Genomic DNA, 14,371 nt, shown 5'->3' with positions numbered 1-14,371 from the left:
CTCAAACACATTCCAGCCAGCTTAGAGGAACTCTGCAGGGTCTAGTTCCGGAGTAAGGCCCTGTGCTGGATATCCACAACCATGACAACAGTCTCCATTTTTACAAATACTGACAGAGCATAGAGAGTAAAATATAACTGCATTTATCATCTACTTATTATCTGTATATCATCTGCATATTGGTTGTAGTCAAGTCATGTATCATCTTCATTATCCGAAAGAGGGAAATGTGTTTAGCTCAAACAGCATCTATTACATATACACATCTCTTATAATAACACTATAAGAGACAAACATTCGAACATACAAGAAGAGAAATACAATGTAGTAAACACATCATCATTAATAATCATCTGTATTTCTGTATTATAAATGACTCAAGTACTTGAATACTAATTTCATATGATCTGATATGAGACAGTCTAATATGATGTGAGTTATTTCAATTAAATAAAGCAATTTATGAATGTTCAGAAACGGAATAGAGATAACAAGATTTTTAGGTTTATATTAACATTTTTGTCCTGGGTGAAAACACATTTTGAACAGTGAGTCTCCATCGAAGATGTATTTTCGTCTTGGATTAGGTTTAATCTGTGTCAACGTCACTAAAGGAAAATCCAGGTTTATTTTTAATAAGTCTCATGAGATTTATCAAAATAAGCCTTGATTTTTAAAAAAATACATTTTGCGAGATTTATCAGAATAAGCCTGGATTTTCCTTTAGCAACGTTAATGTAATACCCCCTGGAAACCAGCCAGTTTGTATTCTCATGATTGTTGTGAGTCAGATTATGTTTGCAGTGCTGCTTATTTGCGGTGTTATTGCAAACTCAAACACTGTAGATGCATTCCAATATTGTAGGATTGTATTATTATTTCAAATTGATCTGGTTCCTGAGATATTAACACTTTTCCAGGCATTGGAAACATACAACTTTGATAATCACCAACGACCTGCTCAGAATATGTGCATTTGGAACATGCCATAATGACAAAACATCGTACATGAGGAAAGACAAATTATGTTACAATGACAATATACCTCAATATACCTCATAATTACTATATAGTTTAATAAAAATTGGTTTTTCACGTCATTATACTAGAAAATTACAGCACCCTATTTATTGGATTTCTATATTATTAACCAAAGCTAAAGCTTTAGAACTATACAAAGTTATGTATATATTGAAATATATATTAAAAGCATGTGCTTTTATCTGTTCATAATGACAACATTGTGAGGTAGGGGACCCCTGCCTGCCTACTAGGGGGGCCAGCATATTGAGATGTGTCCTTCTGCATCAGAGTGGACGGGCAATTGCGACTCTGTCGTAAAGTTCCGCGTCATTTGCGGCAAGGCGTATGTCAGTTGACCCAATGCGGCTACACGTGAGTTGTTGACAACTGCACCATGTTGTAACAACTCAGTCAATATGAACGTTAAACTAAGTTAAACTAAGACATTTGTTGTTCATCTTAAACGTCGGTTCAGTAGTGTGATCTAACTCGTTTTCTAGCGAGTGATGACTTGTTGTCATTGCTTCTGTAGCGCCTAAAAAAGAAAAACATCGGTATTAACTACTTGTGATATTTCAACGTTGCCATGTTGTACTTCATCGGGCTGGGGTTAGGAGATGCCAAAGACATCACCGTGAAGGGGCTGGAGGTAGTCAAACAATGCAGCCGTGTGTACCTGGAAGCCTACACGTCCATATTGACAGTTGGGAAAGATGCGTTGGTAGGTTGAATCTTCATCTGTGAACATGGTGCCTCCAGACACTAAATGTTAATTTGTTAATATATATATAATTACACAGAACATACACTGATGAGCCAAACCATTATGACCACCTGCCCTAATATACAAGCCTTGCCGTTTCAGAGATGCTCTGACCCAGTCTTCTGGCCATAACTATTTAGCCCTTGTCAAAGTCGCTCAGGTCTTTACTCCTGCCCATTTTCTCCTGCATCCAACACATCAAATTCAAAAACTGACTGTTCACTTGCTACCTATATCCCCATCCCTTGACAGGTGCCATTGTAACAAGATAATCATTGTTATTCACTTCCCCTGTCAGTGGTCATAATGTTTTGGGTCATCGCACGGTGTGTTGTTCAACTGTATTGCCATTATCACATCAAAGAGTGTCACTCACTTATCATTGTTTGAGAGAAAAGGGCAGTCAGATTGTACAGAACTTTTCTTTTCTTACACTCAGCCACTTTTCCATCCATTTCAACTAATGATAGACACCTTGATGTGGATGAATATGATCAAAATACCCTAATACGATTAGTAAGATTAATTTATTGTCATATAAATTATCCTAGAAATCAAGTGCCATTTGCATGTGATAATGTGTTTTTGCTTTAGAAATAGATGAAGGTAGGTCTACTTCTAATGAGTGAATGGAGTAAGTAATGCTAGTATAATAGGCTGCTAATAAAGACCTCCTCCCAACTACCGTTCTGTACAGTTTCAAAAAAAAAATCTTCCTTCTAGCATTGTAGCTGCTAATGGCCCCTGGTTTTGACATAAATTACAATTTCTTATGATGACTGATGGATAGACGATTCACTTTCTTAGACAAATGTATTTGTTGTAAGTCTCTTTGGATAAAGGTGTACATGCGAAATGTCAAAAAATGTAAATGTAGGCTTCCTGTCAGAGAGGAGGATAATGCTAGGATAAATAACTAGATTCCTGAAAGTGTTGCATGACAGTGACACCTTAACTGTTACTGAGCCACTGCATTGAGATCTGTTATGACACTTTACAACAACTGATGAATCCTCAACAACCATTCAATTGTGATATTGTACCTGCCCACAAGTTGTAGGCTAAATGTTTGTTTAGGAGAAACTATCTGCTCCTGTGAAGACAGCGTCAACGTTTTAGGCCTATCTAGTCTGTAATGTGTAATGTTTTGTCGTGCTGGTTGCCTTCTGGCTTCCTGTGTTGATTGTTCTGTTTGGTGAGCCGAAGAAAATGTTCCTCCTTGGTGGACAATAAAGTTATTATTCAATTGATCAATTCAATTCAATGTGACAGACTCCCACCAGGACCAATGACATTGATGTTGAAGAGAGCTAAACAGATTAGGTTACGAAGGATAACGCATGTCCTTCAAAAGTGCCTTCAAGAAATGTTCATGTAATGTGTGTCATATCGTGTGACCTCTGACCTCAGGAGGAGTACTACGGGCGGGAGCTGATCCTGGCGGACAGGGACATGGTGGAACAAGCAGCGGACGACATCCTGGAAGGGGCTGACGTCAGTGACGTGGCATTTCTGGTCGTGGGCGACCCGTTTGGGTAAGAAAGGCCATTTATTATATATATATATATATATATATATATATATATATATTATATTGTTATTATTTATTTACGTAATTTTTTCTGAGTGGGGCAGTCCCACTCATTTTATCACATCATTTTATTAGGCAGATACAGTGAAGACAGACAGGAAACTAAGGAGAAGAAGGGAGAGAGGACATTCAATTCGAACCCATGCCGACATGGGCATAATGTGTGCACTGTAGACCGCGGTGCTAGACCACTGGACCACCCCAGGCCACTAGATTATATTATTATATTGATTATACCTTCGTATGCTTGAAAAGGTGTACAAAAGGCCGGTCTGGGCCATTGATGACTGCCCTTGTAGTAGCCTTGAACAGGAGTAGCCTTGAACAGGAGTAGCCTTGAACAGGAGTAGCCTTGAACAGGAGTAGCCTACGTAAGAAACATATCATCGCATGTAGTTTCAGAAAACTAACTATTAGGCCGCAGTGATCACAATCCACGGTTTACCATGTGGTTCACCATATCGAAAGGAATGGAAACTGATTATAAAATTGCCTGGAAAACACCATCACACAACATTGTCCGGTATGGCGGAAATGCTCGACGGAGCACCACACAATTTAGCAAAGTGTTTCTGCAGCTTTTTTCGCCTCTGAGCCAACTGGTGAGCAGTTCTTGGAAGAACGTGAGTACGACCGACTCGGACTCAGCTATCGAAACACAAGAGAGCCTCTGGAAAGATCTGCAGATTCATTGTACCGCACCGCCGTCTGCCAGACCCACTTGAATGGTGCTCTAAGTCATTGGTTAAGATCAGCAGAATGTTTGGCTCAGCATATTTCCCCCCCCCTTTCAAAACCACTGACCAGAGGAGAGGAGGGTCAGACCAATCCTCAGCTTTCCACGGTCGTGATTCGCTCCCAAGAATGCTTGGTTTCAATAAAGTTAATGACGTATTTGAGACCGAGGAGTCTTTTTGGGGCCAAGTCTTTATTTATTTATTTATTTATGTATTTATGTATTTATTTAGCACATTTAAAATCAGGCAGTGGAACATATAGGGCCGGTTTCACAGACAAGGCTTAAGCCTAATCCTAGACTAAAAAACATCTTCAATGGAGATTTTACATTGAAAGTGTGATTTAGTCCAGGACTAGGCTTAAGCCTTGTCTGTGAAACCGGCCCTAAGAGTCATGTTGTGCCCAGTACAAGATATGCTTCCAAAACCATAGACAGAAATCGCCAGTCGGGTTTGGAACAACGGTTCAAATTTAGTCGTTTAGTCAACGGTTCAAATCTTTGTTCTTTTGTCGTCACGTTTTAAAACAAAGCACAAGGTTATGTTCTTTGTAAATACTCAACGTCCTCTCTTCTTCTTTTTAGTGCCACCACCCACAGCGACTTGGTCCTAAGAGCAGTGCAGGCTGGGATACAGTACCGGGTCATCCATAACGCCTCCATCATGAACGCAGTCGGGTGCTGTGGGCTCCAGGTTGGTTCACACACAAGGGAACTCAAAACTATTTTCTACCCCTCCTGAAAGTAATCAAAGTGCATAATTACCATTGAGAATTTCCATCCGTTGTGGGGTCTATGAACTGAGACAGAAGAGCAGGACCAATCATGCTGAATGCTAGGCCCGTCCCAGCCCATCCATAAAGTGCTGCTGTATTGACCTGTCAGGGAGGGGTATTGTGAGCGCAGAGGCCCCAGCTGTGACCCTGCCTTTCTGGGTGGGGCCCGGCTAGCTTAGTAGTAGCAGCTGGGGCTCTCTTCAGTACCTCAAAGATTAGCGCTAATGCTAGCATATGGGGGCGGGCGGGCGGGAGGGGGGTGGGGGGTTCGTTCTTAGCGTTAGACGCACTAACTGGAAGAGATCTGGCCACTGAAAACCAGTGCTGGTTGAGCAATGAAAGGGAGGGGGGGGTGTTGCTGTTCTATTGAAGGAGGTATCATTCTAAAAGGCAATCTGTGATTGTTAAATCAATTTCTGTACTTTTAAGTGAATGATGAATGATATATAGCCATTGATTCTTGAAGAATGTAATTTATAAATGCCTCATGAGCTATTTAGTCTTACCCCATCATCAGAACCCATCCTATAAGCTTGTTTCACTCAGTTGTTTGTAAACAATGCAAGAGGTTCTATTTCTCCAGCACCCATAGCTAAAAAGTGGCGGGGAGCCCCTTTTGTTGTTTGAATTACAGGTTGAAATTACAGAAGGTGTGACCAGGTCAAGTTTGGTTGTGTGTGGCGAGTAGGGCTGTGACGATTATTCGACGTCGTCGACGTCACCGACTACGTCAATACGTCGGTTAGCGTAATATGCGTCGGTTAGTCGCAAATAAAAAAACGTTTTTTTTTTTTTTTAACCTTTATTTTACCAGGCGAGACAATTAAGTGTATGAGTGAAAATGGATAGCTACTAGCTAATGTTACACAAGCAATGTAGCTCACCACAGTTCGTATGTCTTGTCTTCTGGTGTTAGTAACGTTAGCTATGTAGCTGGCTAGCTACGGTAGCCTATTGTCATTGTGGTGCGAGCACCTACTGTACGTTATCTAGCTCGTAGCTCGCATGCTACGTTAGCATCAATTTAGCTAATCATAACATAGCAGCGAGAGTAATGTTAGCTAGCTATGTGTTGTGGTGATGGACAGACTTCTAAACGGCCATGTTGGCATTCAAGTTGGCTAAACATAGCAGTGAGGTGGAGACCAAAAAGTTTTTTTTTTTTTTTTTTTTTTACAGTACAAAAATTATCGTTAGACTTATCGATAAATTAGTCGTTAGACTAATCGAATAATCGATAAAATAATCGCTAGATTAATCGTTAGAAAAATAGTCGTTTGGGACAGCACTAGTGGCGAGGTTATATTCTATACTATTCTATATATAGTATATTCTATTCTAACTTAAACTATTTGGAATATGTGAGCTGTACATTTAGAACTAGTGTTATGATGCATGTTTTGGAGGTATGAGTTTGGCTGTGTTTAATTCGCTTTTCGTAGTCACAGATCCTAGATCCTTTCATTTTGTATGAATCATGGGTGTCTGTGTCCTATCAGACCAGCCCTGTGCTTAAACGGACTGATGTTATTCTTCATAATGTCAGTCTGTTTGTCTTTCACTGCTCTGCCACTGTGTTATCTAAATGGGGGGGTTGGGGGACAGGAGTGGGTGAGAGTGTCCCTGCCTGCTGTCCACTATGCCAGCGAGGCTTAGAGGACCATGTCATGTGATGCCATGTTTTGTGAATAACAGGAAGCACCTTGGGAGGTTTGCAAACCAGTCTGCCGCAGCAGACACGTTTTCTCACGAGTCATTGTTTATTACACACACACACACACACACACACACACAAACATACACACTCTCAGACACACTCACTCTCAGACACGTGCAGATGGTCAGACAAACAAATGAACCACAAATCAACAAAACCGCCATGCCGTTAAGCCGCTGACCGTCATGGTCAGAAACGGTGGAGAAAACACAACAAACTGACCAAACTACTATATTTGGGGGAGGAAAAGATAGAATTTTCTAGTATTTAAAGGGATTGTTCACTCAAATGACAAAATCATATTTGTTTCTCAAAACAGACGGGGACAGACCGCAATATATGCAATGGTTCTGTTGATCTAGTCTCTGTCACCAACCATTAACCACTAGCATTGTTTTACCAAAAACCAATAGAAGACAATGTTGCATTGTTGTTGTTTTTTTATTTCATGCCCAAATCATTTCAAATGAACGTGGGAAAGGATAGTGTGGCTCTATGACTTGAAATTACTTTGAGATGATGATGTTTGTAAAAAAATTTGAGTGAACAATAGTTTTGCTACGATTTTCTTTTTCTCTTAACAGCTGTACAACTTTGGAGAGACTGTATCGATCGTGTTCTGGTCAGACACCTGGAAACCAGAGAGCTTCTATGATAAAATCAAGAAGAACCGAGATGCGGGGATGCACTCACTTTGCCTGCTTGGTGAGTGTTACAATACAGCTACAACAAGTATTTCTTCCTTCTTCTAGCATTGTAACTGCCAACGGCCCCTGGTCTGAGCATAGATGACTTCTTCTTACAATGACTGATGGATTGATGATTTGCTTACTTAGAGAAATGTATTTGTTGTAAGTCGCTTTGGATAAAGGCGTCTGCTAAATGCGGAACAATGTAAATGTAAAATGTCAACTGCTCTCGGAAGTCCATATACAACACAATGCATACATTGTGGGAAAGGTTTGTACCACATTGTAAACATTATACTGGATATTCAGGTTCAAAGTTGAGTTGTGGTCACATCTTCTAGAGCACACACACGTGTCTGAGGGATTCACCAGACAGACAGTCCCTCAGACCTCATACTCACGACAAACTACCCCTGCCACTAGTTCCTTCACCCAGGTGTGTGTGAGTGTGAGTGTGAGTGTGAGTGAGCGTGTGAGTGTGAGTGTGTGTGTGTGTGTGTGAGAGAGTGAGAGTGAGAGTGAGAGTAAGAGTGTGAGTGTGAGTGTGCGTGTGTGAGTGCGAGTGTGAGCGTGTACGTGTGTGTCTGTTTGTGTCTGCGTCTGTGTGTATTTATGTGCGTGTCCACACGTGCTTGTGTGTGTGTGTGGGGACCAGCCTGCCCCATCAATCAGACCCACACACACACACGTTCCCCTCAGAGGCCAGGCTGCACATTATTACTGTTTCTAATCAAACTACCAGGCCAGGCCTTCTCCCCTGTGGGTCATCCCCTGGGTCCACATTAAACCGGCCTCAATCACCAGTCACAATGGCGGCCCAGTAAGAGTGTTTCTGTAATGAGGTGGGGGGCGGGGGGCTCCACAGAGGCAGATGGCCCCTAGGCTCATCATTTATGGTTATTTGTGCATTGCTGATATTTGGGTTTTGGTTTTTGGCACAGAGGGGCTGGACGCTCCCTCTCGCCTTATGAAGTGCAGAAGCAGACAGCTCTATAATGCAGAGTGAGGGGGTCGGAGGTTACGGATTCGGGGTCACCCCCGTTATTGTCTTCAGAAGCTTGCAGTGTCCCCAGGTGTTGGCTCAGCTACAAAAGGGTGGTGTGTGTGTGTGTGTGTGTGTGTGTGTGTGTGTGTGTGTGCGTATGTGTGTGTGTGTGGTGTGTGTGTGTGAGCTTCCTGGTATTAACCTTTTAATTCAATGTGCAAATTGGGAAAAAGGCCTGACTTGGCAAAGTCACCTCCCATCACCTCCCCTCCGTATGAGAAGAAGGGTCATGAATCAGAGACATTACAGCAGCGCAGACATCAAAAGCAGACGCGTTCGTTCAGCCCTTCAAACTGATTGGTTTGTCTGTAATTGCTGCAGCAGACAAATTGCACTCAATTCATCTACATGATAAAGAGGGAAATCTATGCAATAAAAATGTAGCCACACACATTGTCATCATTTGACTGGTATTGATGCATCGCTCCAATGTTTTTGTTTTATTAAGATTCAGTCTTCCTCTTTTGTGAAAGGACCACAGACGTGATGGTCGATATTGCTTAATGTAAGAACTCGATTAATCACATGATTCTACTGATTATGACCTGGGGTAACCTAGATTTAGTCCCTCAAAACTGAAAAATACATCTGGATAAAAGAAAAGAACTCCTGGGTCATGGTCAACATGATCTGCAAAAGGAAAAGGAATTTTCCACATATAGAATTATTGTTATGCAACACTTCCATCCTTTCTCTTCTTTCTGTCTAGATATTAAAGTCAAAGAGCAGTCAGTGGAGAATTTGGTGAGGTAAGTAAGTCACTCTTTTATCCCCGATGCTGCTGGGTGGAGTCGGGATTTAGATCTGGTCAGAGGTTTTGCATGGCATGGCCCTAAAATGGAGGCAAATCAAGTTTTAGAATTTTTTTGCAGACATTTATTTAACATGTTCATACTGGCAGCAGGAGAGTGAACAAGCCAGCAAGTTAAAAAAACACAGTTTGTTTGACTTGGACTTACAATATGTTATCAGTGCCTCCTCAAGTCTATCGAGAAGAATCATGGTCAACCTCATAACAGACTGCACTCAGGTCTGACGGTGTAGGGCCGTGCAGAGCATTTTTTCTTTCGGTCAGGATTATCTCTAAGGTCATTAACCATCTTGACTCTGGCTGTCTCCGTGCGATGGTGAGCAAACACAAGAAAAAAACAAGGTAGTGAGTAATCATTTTCTGAATTAGATCATACTGTATATTAGGGATGCACCGATACCTCTTTTTTTTTTCAAGTACCAAGTACGAGTACTTACATTTGGGTACTTGCCGATAGCGAGTACCATTATGAGTACTTAATAATATCATTATAGTTCTAACAGTGACTTTGAAAACATGTTTTATTTTCTTCAGCTGTTCCTCACTTTCTGACTGTCACAAATTAAATATGTGACAGGGTCTGGTGTTTTTTTTTTTTTTTTTTTCAGATTTTATCCCCTTTTTCACCCAATTTGGTATCCAATTGAACCCAACCTAGCATCCAATTATCCCCTGCCTATTGCGTAGGATCCGCCGCACGACCCCGTGGCCGGCAGCCCCAGAGGAGATCGCCAGGCAGACTAGCTGACTGGCTCCTCGAGCCCGACACCGTTATTCCGGCACCCCGGGGGCGGTGTTGCGCGACGGATCCTTGTCCGGAAATAGTCCTATACCTCCCTTTGGGAGCGGCCGCTCAATATGCCGCTCCCTGTGTGCCCTGGCCATATCCGGGTCTGGCGAGACCGGGATTCGATCCCAGTCCCCGGTGGGCAGCTTGCACTAGTGGCTAGTGCTTAGACCGCTGCGCCACCGCGGGGCCTTGGGTCTGGTGTTTTTTACAGATTATGAAAGTGCTTGTAAACTGAAAGGGATTGCTCCTCCTCTGCTTACCTGCTACGAGAGGTTACGTTACGTTGCCGGAAAGTAGTGTCGGGAGCGGATGTATAGGAGTAGTTTTACGAGTACTGGTATCGGTGCATCCCTATACTGTATACAGAATATATATACTGTATATTAATACAGTATTTTTTGTTTTTAGTTTTTTCCTTCTATCAGGGAGACTGCCAATGGCCCCGGGCCTGAGCTAGATTACTCTTCCTGCTGCAACTGGTGAACTGATGATTCACTCGCTTAGTCAAATGTATTGATTGTAAGTCGCTTTGGAATAAGGCGTCTGCTAAATGCCAAAAATGTAAATTTAAATGTATACGTCTGGTCTTAAACTTAAAAATGTCTCCTGTGTCTCATATTTAAGAAATCGACAACCCTGATCGCTCATGTCGAGCAGACTGTTAATTTTCACGCCATGGTAATGTGTATCACATGTCGTGATACAGGAAGGTTGTAAACTCCTTGCTCACTTTGCGGTGTCACTGCAATTATCTTCCCCACAGGAGTATGAAATACTTCATACTCCATTTTTATATGTCAACCTATAAAAGCTGAAATGGACTTCAGTAATCTGCCATGTAAGGCAGAAATGTTTAAGGGGTGAGGTATGGGAGCATGGCAAGCATGGTTTTCATTTAGCCCGAAAAGAGTCTTAATTTCTCCCAGATTTATTGGTGCATATGTTATTACGCGGAGATGGAATGAACACATGCTCTATGATTTTGGTTAAAATGAAATGTTTGCAGAGTGAGCTGCGTGCCATACTGTATAACCCACAGGAAAAAAGACCCCATCTTTTCCCCCAGCCAAGCAATTCTGAAATATTTTTTTAGACGTTTCCTTTTCCAGCACTTAGTTGAGTTATCAAAAAGAACTGTAGTTTGCTTTCGCAGACGTTTTCAAAGGGGTATTATAGATTTACCGTACGAACGTCCTTCACTGTTATCACGGTTCTGATCGCCGGCGTGTGTTTAACTCATCACCTACCACTGCTGGACATCAGATCAGATCTCACTTGAATACCAATGTATGAAGGATGATGGAACCAATGTATGAAGGATGATGGAACCAATGTATGAAGGATGATGGAACATCAGTCTGTGTTCCATCATCCAAGTATGTCACAATTGTCCTTTTTACCCTCCCTGTGCCATTGAATATGTCTAGCGCTAACTTAGCGGCTCCTTAACCTCTGTGTGCTGGGTCGCTAGATTCCTAATTGTCCGTAGCCCCTAAAGTACCCCAACGCCACTCTGGTAGACCTGAAAGAATCCATTGCTTTATACGGCTTTGTTGTTTTGTGGTTCTGAGCTGCTGTAACGCCTGAATTTCCCCCCTCGGGATCAATAAAGTATCAGTAAATCTATCTATCTATCTATCTATCTATCCATCTATCTATCATCTATATATCATCTATATATCATCTATCTGTCTGTCTATCTATCTATCTATCTATCCATCTATCTATCTATCATCTATCTATCTATCTATCATCTATCTATCACCTATCCATCTATCTATCTATCTATCATCTATCTATCTATCATCTATCTATCTATCATCTATCTATCACCTATCTATCTATCTATCTATCATCTATCTATCTATCATCTATCTATCCATCATCTATCTATCACCTATCTATCTATCTATCTATCTATCTATCTATCTATCTATCTATCTATCATCTATCTATCATCTATCTATCCTACCTGTCCAGTACTCTCAGATCTAGGAATAGCTAAGGAGTTGAGAAGAAAAATACACTGCACATGAAACTGTCCCTTCTTACTAAATCATCGTGTCTTCTTCTTTATTAAGGGGCCGTAAGATTTACGAGCCCCCCAGGTATATGACTGTGGGACAAGCAGCGGAGCAGCTTCTTGAGATCGTCCAGAACAGGAGGGCGCGGGGGGACGACCTGGGTGAGTGACTATACTCGCTGCAGATCTGATACGTCAAATCAAGAGTTCGGTTAGCGCCTGTCATTCTGTTAAAACGCTTCTCAACCCTCTTCCTTTGTGAAGCCCACTGACATTCAAAAATTATGTTGCGCCCCCTCCTAAATAAGAGATAATCTAACTACTTCTACTGTAATCATCCAACTGGCTCTGAGCGCACAGACAGTGCAAAACATTTCCCAGAAAGAGGACCGTTTTTCTTGAAACATCACATCATCATCATTATAATCAGAGCCAATTGTTTTTAAATGACAGTTTTCTTGACGGTTGATAGCAGGGGAACAATGACACTACTTGACCCCCTGTCGTCAAGCTCACTCAGCCATGCCAGAAATACCATGACAACTGTTGTTAGGAATGTTGTTGTTGTTATGCACATTAGAATTGTATACAGCTGTAATACTCTGAGCATGACGCGACGGTTGCTGTCGTTTCTGAAATCACACGGAAAATTCAACAACAACAATAATACAATTTGCGGCCGAACGTGGAAAGAAATACTTATTTTGTCTGCCTACTGTCCGTCTAGCTTTTACAGAGGAGACGATCTGTGTCGGCCTGGCCAGAGTGGGGGCTGACGACCAGGCGGTTCTCACGGGGACCCTGCGTGAGCTGGCGTCACGTGACCTTGGGGGGCCACTGCACTCCATGATCGTGACGGGCCACCTGCACCCGCTGGAGGTGGACATGCTGCGCCTGTCAGTAGCCGCCCCCGAAACGCTGCAAGACCTCAAGATGACTGACAGCTCAACATTCACATCGTAACATACACACCCCCCCGCCGCCGCCAAACCCCAACGCCCAGCCCTCCTCATATCAAGGGGAACTGTGCACCAACAAATTTGTCAGACATTGGATTTGGGCTTTGAGAGATACAATCTGATGTACTGTACCGAACTTTGACCAACATCGATGCCCCAGTAGGTCTGGTTGTTGGTCATAACACCCCACAGTTAAATGAAGCTGACAGTATTAATTCTACCATTAATTTCATAATGACACTAAAAAGTAACTTACCATCGATGTGCATTGTGCAGGTTGGCCAACTGTCAAACAACTGAAAAAAATCACAGTAAGAATTTCACATTTTTGTAGTTCTGCCTCTGTTACAGAGAATATGAACGCTTACTAGAATGTGCATCATAATTCATCAGAAATATTCTGAAATAAGCAGATAGTAAGAACAACAAAGTTTACATGTATGGAGTAAAGATTCACTATCATGGGAGAAAGCTATGCTGTAAGGAAATAATTCAGTTTTGGTTGTCAACATTGACACAATATAGAATATTGAGTTGTTAACTGTTTTACGAAATTGTGATTAACAGTTGCATTTTTAGTAAAAACAATAAGAAATGACTAAACTGTTTTGCTGACAGTGTTGTTGTTGTGGTGATGTGTGTTATTGCTGTGGGCGTGTGAACTCCCGTTTCACACATGGTTTAAGCCATCAAGAAAAACTCCAAATGAGTCAGTGATCGCTTTGGTTTATAACATCTGGTCTTTTCAATTTCATTCTACTATGACACCAAGGAGTCGTGTCAGAAAATGTCCTAACAGTGGTTGAAGAGGAAAATAAGGGTAAATGAGGAACTCAGAATAGTGTCTTGGTTAAGTGAAGCTCAAGGTATTTCATGTTGTGTATTCTTGGAAAATGAAGAGCCAGGTATTTAAACATACTGTATGTATAATGGACGTTTATGTGCGCTGTTTGAATTAATATGATCAGCTTCTTAGTTATTTAAAATATTTAATCCAGGTCAAAATCGTTCCTGTATTAAATACTTTAACAGCTAAATTCATTGCATGCATGTATCAAAAATAGTGAAATGCTAGTATTCGTAAGAAGAAATGTGTTACACAGTTCAAACGCCCTATGTTACAGGTTAACTTATGGGCGTGATGCCTCATATTGCTTTTTTTGCTCAATGTCTGATAACTTTGTGAGATATAACATACTTATAACATGCTTATAACAAGTGTATAATGGACTAGGGGAATCAGGAAGTGATTTGAAGCTCTGATTAAAATTTCAATACCAAAGTTTTTTATTAAAAGAATAATCTATTTAAAAATATACCCACATACTCAGATTTTCAATTAACTGAAAAATAATTGAAAATGAATTCCCATTCTTCAACTATGGAATTCAATTAACTTCCTGAATTAACCAGGAATGGACCCGAACCGAACCCTGTGATCAACACAA

The 14,371-nt window shown here is 41.4% G+C and overlaps 1 protein-coding gene across 1 annotated transcript; it reads left to right on the top strand.

Annotated features, from left to right (window-relative positions):
• Window positions 1-1,401: 1,401 nt before the first annotated feature.
• On the top strand, window positions 1,402-14,153 carry dph5 (diphthamide biosynthesis 5). Its single transcript, XM_080533435.1, has 7 exons — window positions 1,402-1,744; window positions 3,197-3,321; window positions 4,699-4,807; window positions 7,191-7,311; window positions 9,050-9,089; window positions 12,023-12,126; window positions 12,692-14,153. Exons 1-7 carry the CDS (start codon window positions 1,610-1,612, stop codon window positions 12,925-12,927), a joined length of 870 nt encoding a protein of 289 aa, XP_080389561.1. The 5' UTR covers window positions 1,402-1,609; the 3' UTR covers window positions 12,928-14,153.
• Window positions 14,154-14,371: the final 218 nt, after the last annotated feature.

Source organism: Nansenia antarctica, assembly GCF_963989245.1.
Source record: "Nansenia antarctica genome assembly, chromosome: 1".
NCBI classification, from domain to species: Eukaryota; Metazoa; Chordata; class Actinopteri; order Argentiniformes; family Microstomatidae; genus Nansenia; species Nansenia antarctica.
Note: the sequence above shows the minus strand (reverse complement) of the source record. Positions and strands in the feature narration are given on the sequence as shown.